Source organism: Pundamilia nyererei, unplaced genomic scaffold (genome assembly GCF_000239375.1).
Source record: "Pundamilia nyererei isolate P.nyererei 1_Seehausen unplaced genomic scaffold, PunNye1.0 scaffold00145, whole genome shotgun sequence".
Classification (NCBI taxonomy): domain Eukaryota; kingdom Metazoa; phylum Chordata; class Actinopteri; order Cichliformes; family Cichlidae; genus Pundamilia; species Pundamilia nyererei.
The window spans coordinates 667803-676214 of NW_005187546.1; the positions used below are offsets into that span (position 1 = coordinate 667803).

The 8412-nt window shown below is 43.9% G+C and overlaps 1 protein-coding gene across 3 annotated transcripts in view; it reads right to left on the reverse strand.

Moving 5' to 3' along the window:
* Positions 1-540: 540 nt before the first annotated feature.
* LOC102207173 (protein ELFN1-like) overlaps positions 541-8412 on the reverse strand; it is a 49773-nt gene continuing 41901 nt past the window's right edge. For all 3 annotated transcript variants that reach the window (XM_005744546.1, XM_013913695.1, XM_005744545.1), the window contains 4 exons: positions 7340-8034; positions 7102-7255; positions 5107-5273; positions 541-3570 (listed from right to left, as the gene is read on the reverse strand). In XM_005744546.1, coding sequence (XP_005744603.1) covers positions 1482-3570; positions 5107-5273; positions 7102-7255; positions 7340-7629 — 2700 coding nt within the window. In that variant the 5' untranslated portion in view covers positions 7630-8034 and the 3' untranslated portion in view covers positions 541-1481. The remainder of the gene's footprint in view (positions 3571-5106; positions 5274-7101; positions 7256-7339; positions 8035-8412) is intronic.

The window sequence follows — 8412 nt, forward strand, 5'->3', positions numbered from 1 at the left end:
TGAGGGTTGGGATTGGGGGGGGGGGTGAATTGTCGATGAAAAACACAGTGGCGCTACAGTGTATCGGGAAGGAAGCTGAGAGTTTTAGGTCTTTTTTCCTTTTTTTTCTAAGAGTCGTTTTTTGATTTTGAACAGTGCAGATATGCTTTCCCTATGGGAATTGAAGACATTCATTTGAAGATTAGAATTGTTTTTCTTTTTTTTTTGAAGTTCGATTTCAAAATCAAAAACGTACCATTTGTAAGTGATCCGGCAGGTGACTAACTCGGGATTCTGGTTTCTGAAAAGTCTGAAAGATTTCAAAACCCATGTTGTACAAACAAAACAGTCACCTCTGTTTGCAAATATAGAACTTCTCTCTCTCATCTGTACAACGTTCTCCTCTTTAGGAGGATTAGGGTGGGGTGTGGGCGGGATGGGGTTCACCAAGAGAAAAGGTGGGCTTGTTTCTGGCTTGGCGAGGAGCACATTCCTCTTGGTAGAAAAAGGAGAACTCAAAAGTCTTGTCCATCGACTGTTTGTGTCTCTGTTGGTGTACACTCCTCAGCTGAGAGTTTCAAAACAGTCAAAAAAACACAGTCACACGATAGAGCCATGCCATATTCAAATAATAGAATATTAATGATGAGGATCATAGGAATAATAGAAGACCAGTAATGATAATAAGAATAATGAATAGTAATAACAACATATCATATTAGCAGTTTTTCCCCCCCCTTTTTTTAAATCCTGTATATAAAAACAGTGGTGAGGAGAAGTTGATACACAGTAGGGCTCTACTATCCCCTTGGTTGATTTGGCACATTATATTCACTCTCTGATGAGAGCTACCTACTCATTCTCAGCACAGTTAAATATTACTGTAGCCCGGCGACCCATCCAGAATTTGTTGCTTTTGATGTTTTCAATCTCCGAAATCACAGAAGTTTAAAAAAATAAATAAAATAAAATTTAAAAAGTCTACTCATGTGGCAGCATCGCAGGACGCGATGCAAAAACAACCTCTCTGGAAAAGCAAAGTCTTTATTATACACCGCTGCGACGAGATTGAAAGCATCCCTGGACTATTCAGGATGGCCTGCCCAGCAACATTTAAGGTTTCTATTCTTAATGATGATTCTGCTTTTCTTCATTCAAAACAGTACAAATAGCTACATAACTCTGAGCTATAACTTCCATTACATTACAAAAAGTAACTCAGTCTCTATATGTTATAATTTTTGTCGTTCAGTATAATATATTAGTTTGGTCCTCCTCCGTGCTCTCAGAAGAAAAGGCTTAGTTTGTGTAAAGTATGTCCGTGTGTGTGTGTCTGTGTGTACACGTATTTCTAATCTGATTCTGTAGCTCCTGTAAGATGTGTGCATTTGTGTGTATTTACAGCTCTTTGTTGAATAAGTCACTGTGTATCAGTATGTCATGGATGCACTTTTGTTAATTTTCCATCTTCGCATGGTTTGGGGGGATCTCTACACGTGGGATCAGGCCTTCTGCTGGGCGGACACACCCTTCCAGTAGTCCAGTATGTCATGGAGATCTTCATCCTTGGCAAATTGAACTTTTCGCCTCAGCGCATGTCCGGCTGCCACGTAGCCTTCATCCTCCATAGATGCCTGCCTGTGCCTCTTGCGATGCAGTTTGAACCGTTCCCACAGCCCCAGGGTCGGGGTGCAGAGGAGCCCTTCCTCCTCCTCGTCTTCCTCGGGGCTGGAGCAGTAGCTCAGGTTGTGGTACTGTGGCGAGAGCGGGTAGTGTGGCGAAAGCTGGGAGTAGGCTAACTCCCTCTGCTTGGCCTGCCTGCTGAGAGTGAGGGGGTCTAACATCGAGGGCTTGCGGCCCCCTGGGTGGTGGTGGAGTTCCTGCAGGATCTGGGGGTGGTGCTGCAGCTCCTGGAGATGCTGCTGGGAGCCGGGGTAGGAGTGACGGTGCTCGTTGTACTGGCGGATTCTCTGGGCTTCAGCTCGTAAGATGGCTGCAGCCGGGGTGACTGTGCGGATGGGCTCACCTCCCCCGCCCCCCCTTTCCCCTCGATCTCCTGGTGAGGCTCGCTCAATGTAGCGGGACTCTGATGAGTGGTACCCTCCCTCTGAGCGGAAGGAGCGAGGGCTCCGGGCAGAGCCGGGAGAGGAGGACGTGCTGGGCCTTTTAGATGTTGGAGGAGCCTCCATGCTGTGGTGTCGCTGTAATGAATGATGATAACTTCTCCCCCTCTCTTCTCTTCCTCCTCTCCCTCCTTTGTACACCGGGGAGAGGAACTCACCTCCTCGTTCCCTTTCTCCTTGCTCAGACAGAAGCACTAGCTGTGGCTCTGCTGTTGAAACAGCTCCTCCACCTGCAGAAGAGGGGGATTTGATCCCCTGTTGAAAGGAGGTAGATTCAGATTTGAGAGCATCTATACAATTGTTGATGATCTGGTTAACTTTATCTACTTCCTTGGCAATGGTAGAGATCTCTGCTACTGAGCCTTGGGGATTTGCTTGCGGTGACATCTCCCTTTCTCTCTCTCGTTCTCTCTCCCTTTCAATGTCCGACCCTCTCACCTCCATATAGTTGAGTTTAGGGGGCTTGTGGGCTGGTGTCTCTATCACCTCCTGAAGCTTGTATGGATCTATCTCACCACCCTGAGGTAGGTAGGGCATTCTGGACAGACTGTCCCCAGCACCAAGCTTCTGGGAAACGGTTCCTCCACTCCCTCCCTCTATATCCCCTTCTCCACCATACTTTAGCTCTATCAGTGTTCTCTGGATCCTGCTCATCTTCCTTTCCTTTTCCTCCATGATCCTCTTTCTTCTCAGGCAGTGGACAACAAAGCCAAGGAACACAAGCATTCCAAACAGGCATCCCAAAATTGTCATAATGTAATGGGTTGCTGATGACTCAGTGGGTAATCTCTCTGTTCCGACTCGACGGCCTGTTGAGATGGTCAGACAGGTGTGGTTGAAGCGAAGGGAGTTTCGTATAGAAGCCACACAGTAGGTGTAGTCAGTGTTTGGTTTTAAGTTCTTTAGCTCAATATCTTCTCTTTTATCTTTCAAATTCTGAATATCCGTGAAGAAGCTATTGTTATAAAGCATCAGGATGTACATTTTCTTGTACGGATCGGGAATCTGAACTGTTATCACAGCGCTCGAATGTAGCACTTGCTTTACAGTCATAAGGGGTTTGGCATCGGGGAAAATGGGACTCAAGCTGATCACCTCACCCCCATCAGGAGGGGTCCCGGAAGCGCAATCATCCAGTCCGCAGGGAGAGGCGAAATCTGGCGGAGGAGTTGTGGAATCAATACCATAGAAGGATGTTGCGCTACTGCTGTCATCTGTGCACACGTGACTGAGCGCATACAGAGCACTGCGTTGGTTAAGCATGCGGGGATTTTGGTTGAGAAGGTTGTACCCCGAGAATCCATGAGGGGAGTCACACACCATCCTCTCACTGGTCCTGTTGGGGAAGGCTGCAAGCCAGCGAAGGAAACCCAGCAACTCGCAAGAGCAATTGAAGGGGTTAGTGTAAAGTTCACAGGTGGTCAGCTTAGAGAGTCCAGAGAACAAACTGCCATCCAACACCTGAATCCTGGAAAAAGATCAATAAGAAAGTATACATTTATTGGCAAGTTACCCCTTTAGATGTGTTCTTTCACATTTAATGCACCTATTCCCTCCATTTAATAGATTTCAGCTTATGGTCAAAAACATCTTCTGCAATACAATTTTCAACAAGTCCAAAAGAGCAGTTAAGCTTATTTCATTTAGCTGTTGCTATACATTTAGGTCAACAGATCAATACCAATTACCAAAACCAATAGTAAGAACAAGACAGTTATTTCCACTGAGAAAAAAAGTGAGTAGCGTAGGGATCTGCTGAGGATACCGTCACAGGAGAAAATTAGTATCACTGAATGGTCAGTAGCGCGTTTTTCCATCATCAGTGCAAATAGGTGAATTTAGAAAACAAGCATAGCTAAAATGCCTGGCATTTTAATTTTTGTTTGTTCTCCAGTGTACATGTGCTGCAATTATTACAATTACAATTTCACCATCTATATATATCAACAATCATCAGGAATAACATTATGAGCACTAACAAGCGACATTTAAAATGAATAACACTGATTATCTCTTCTTCATGGCACCTGTTAGTGGGTGGGGTATATTAGGGAGCAAGCGAAGATTTTGTCCTCACATTTACTGTGCAGGAAAAATGGGCAAACATAAAGATTTGAGTGAGTTTGACAAGGGCTAAATTGTGAAAACCGCAGATTTTGTGGGGTGTTCCCACTCTGCAGTGGTCAGTATCTTATCAAAAAGTTGTCCAAGGAAGGAAGAGCGGTGAACCAGCAACAAGGTCATGGGGAGCCAAGGCTCACTGTTGCATGTGGGGAGCAAAGGCTGGTCTGTGTGGTCTGATCCATCAGATACTGAAACCAAAGTTTCTGAAAAAAGTTAACACTAGTTCTGATAGAAAGCTGTCAGAATACAGAGTGCATAATAATGGGGCTGCCCATGCTGACCCCTGTCCACCGCCCAAAGCACCAACAATGGACACGTGTGAGAGATGCACTATGGGAAGAAGGCAAGCTGGCACAAGCAGTGTGATGCTATGTTGGAAAAACTTGGGTCCTGCTATCTCTGTGGATATTCTGTTTTGACATGTACCACCTACCTAAGCACTGTTGGAGACCATCTACATGGGCATGTTATTCCCTAATGGCTGGAGCCATTTTTAGCATGCACCCTGCCACAAAGCAAATATGATTCAGCAATGATTTGCGCATCAACAAGTTTGAGGTGTTAACCTGGCCTCCAAACTCCTCAGATTTCACTATAATCAAGCATCTGTGGGTTGTGCTAGACAAACAAGTCCGATCCATGGTTGCACCACATTGCAACTTAAGGGACCTAAAGTATCTGTTGCTCACTTCCAGATACCACAGCTTCAGGGGTCTAGGGGAGTCTTTGCCTCGATGGGTTAGGGCTGTTTTGGCAGCAAAAGGGGCACCAAAACAAGAGTCACGATGTTATGCCTGATTGGTGTTCATATATTATGGCTGAAAAAGCAGCAATTTCCAACATTTAAGCAGTTTCACCTAGTAAGCATGATTGTCAATACCTGTTCATGGAGAGGTCTATATTCTCTATATTCGGACATTCCCAGAAGGTGTTGGGTGTAACAGTCTCAATGAGGTTGGCTTGCAGGTAAAGGTACTGCAGCTTGCCCAGGCCTCGCAACATGCCCTCTGTCAGGTTCCTCAACTTGTTAAAGCCCATCTGGAGAACCTGGGGAGGCAAAGACAAGTGGGATTAGTCTAATCTCTGAAGACCTAGCCTGTGCCAGGCATCACTCACCACAAGCTGGAAACATACGGAACAAACAGATGACGATTCAAACAATTCGTGTTTGACACCGTGATCTAAGCCCGTGTGCTGCGCTGAATTTACTGAGATCTTTCTTGTTCACATTTTACCTCCTGGCTTAGCTCCAGCAGCCGGATAGATGTGTAAGCATGCCAGCTCATTATGGATGTGTTGAGATCGGTTTGGTGAAACACTTTGCTTGAATATTCCTGGAAGCCATAATGAGCGGGTGTTGTCATTCTCATGTCTGTGTCCATCTGTGCGTATATCGATGGAAGAATTTCGATCTCTTTAGACCCCTGTTTTGGTTTACATATTATTCTAAATAGAACAGTTTAAACTTGTAATATATGATAAATACAGTTTGAATAAGTCTATGTTTATTGTAGAAATCTATAAGAATAAGTAAAGAAATGGTATGCATAGTTTGATTCTAAACTATTTGTCTCTGTGAACTCCTCAGGACTGTTTTATTGTGATTACTTTCACATAAGATTGACAATTTCACCATATAAATGAAACATTAACCTCTATGTCAAAACAACCCAAGTTTGATATCAACGATCATCACTAGTGTAATGTGAGGGTTCGTCATAGGCTACTAAATCTCTGACCTGTTATAAACATCAAGATGGACACAGATAACTTTTCCAGCACTAACTTCAGAATTCATAGTACTTCTATCAGTAGTCACATCATCAATAAAGACTAGTAAATGGTTCCAAGAGCTGCACATTCCATCACATTACCTCCACCATGTTTCACAGATGTGCTATGCTGTGGATCAGAAGATGTTCCTAACAATGCCTTGTTGTAGACACTCTGCATTTCCATTCATGAAGGCATCTCTGCATTGTAGACTTCACGAGTGATGCACCAACCTCCCTGAGAGTATTTTTGAATTGGTTAGTTGGTATGAAGTTCTTTTTCTTTACCAAGGAAAGAATTTACGATGATCCACTTTGGTTGTCTTCTGTGGTTTTTGAGGCTTTTTGGCATGGTCGAACTGCATTCATTATTTGTTAGAAAGTACCAGATTTGGTCACTCCTAAAGTTTTTGTGGCCTCACTGACAGGCCTGCTTATATTTAATCTCCCTTAAAATAACAAAGAACCTGGCCTCAAGTGCCCATGAAACTGCTTGTCAGTCAATTGTCCAATCAAAACCTGTCCCATTGTCCAAATACTTATGGACCTGACTGTAAAATGGCAGCCACATGGACGAACTGCATGGACGAAAACCACCTTGAGGAGGGGATCAGATTACTAGAAATGAGATAAGGCATTTGCTTTTGACAGGGAAAGTGGCAGAACTGTATTTTTATTGCATACACATAAACATACACATACATACTACTACTAATAATACTAATAAGAAGAAGAAAAAGAATATATTCGGTTGGTGCATAATAGTATAGTAATTTGATACCAAGTGTTAAGTATATATTGTGTAATTGGATTATTAGTCCTCTGGTGCACTGTGGGATTAAGCAGCAGTTTAATGTTGGATATGCACTCTCATATGCACAAACACTTTGTTTACATTGAGACTGATGGATTGCATTTAGTTACTGTGTATACTGTAAAATTATGGAGCACTTTTTACATTATCCAAATACATCCAAACAGTTTGAAGAGTGCATTTCATGTACCCAAATAATACTGTAATTTTCCACTGCTGTATGTATGTGCATTGATGAATGTGCACCTATATGGAAAAACCTATGAATGCATATTGTGTCAGGACGCACCTGCAGATTAAATTGTGCTGAAAACGCTCCATCTTCTACGTAACTGATATCGTTCTTGGTCAGGTTCAGATAGGTGAGGTTGCTGAAGCGACTCAGTGAAGAATAATGGACCGCCCGTATCTTGTTCTCGTTCAGCCTCAGATCCACAATAGTGCTATGGAGAGATGTGTGAGATCTCTCAGCATCCAGCAACTCGGGAAAATACTGTGGAAATAAGTTTCTTTGTAAGTTTTCGTACCTGTTAATGTGGGAGGGTATGGCCTCGTAGGGAGGCTGGTTCATACTGCAGATAGCCAGCCACACGAAGCCTTTCTCCCCTTCAATAAGCCAGCAGTCTGCCTTAACCACCGGCAGCCGCATCATTGAAAGCAGTGCAAGGAAACAGAAGAAGGAGCTGGCTGTAGACAAGACCACTGATGAAGACCCTCCAGTCGTGTTATGTCGCTGCCGCCCCTGTTCAGTGTTCTGGGCCATTTGGGATGTCATTGCAGTATCCGCTGGAGAAAGCCGACCAGAGTTGCTCGCCATCTAACATTTATTCTTGTAGACTGGAGCCATTGCGAAGGGAGGGTGGGTGTGTTTTTTAACGGTTATATTTTCATGAACAGGGATTTGCTTTTCTTGAGAATTGTGACTGTTCCACGAGCGGCAAATGGGCCAAACCGAGGAATTGCTAAAAGCTTGAAGAAATAGTGTGCATGAATGGGATGTAACACTTCATTGGTAGTATGTGTGTCTAGGTAAACTGTATAAGTCGATTAATTAGCGGGGTCACATTTGATTTATGTATGATTTGGCAAGTGGAAGTCGTCCTAGTGCCAGATTGGCTGGTATTCATGTCTTCTGTGGCCATCTGCACCTCTGATTGGACAAGCACCTCTTTTCTTTCTTCCTCATTGCGTGCTGCTCTGTACTTGGTGTGAGAACCGGTCCCTGGAGGGAAAAGGAGAGAGAGCGAGAGATGGGAGGAGGGCGTAAGAACGGGATTGCCAGTAACACACAGTGGTTTGTTTGTGAGCTGCAACAAAAACAACCCTGTTACCAGCACGATGAGATAAAGGTGCTTATTTTTTTTCTTATATAACAGTCTGACGTGTGCACATGCATACTCAAATTTAGGCATGCGTACACACACAATTTTTATATACAGTGACATTTCTTGACAAGTCCAATTAGTGTACACACTGGCGCAGATACACAAGCACCTGCAGATCTGAAAAATACACACAGCTTGGTGCTGCTGCTGCGAAAAACAACACAAACAGACACACACACACACACACACACACACACACACACACACACACACAC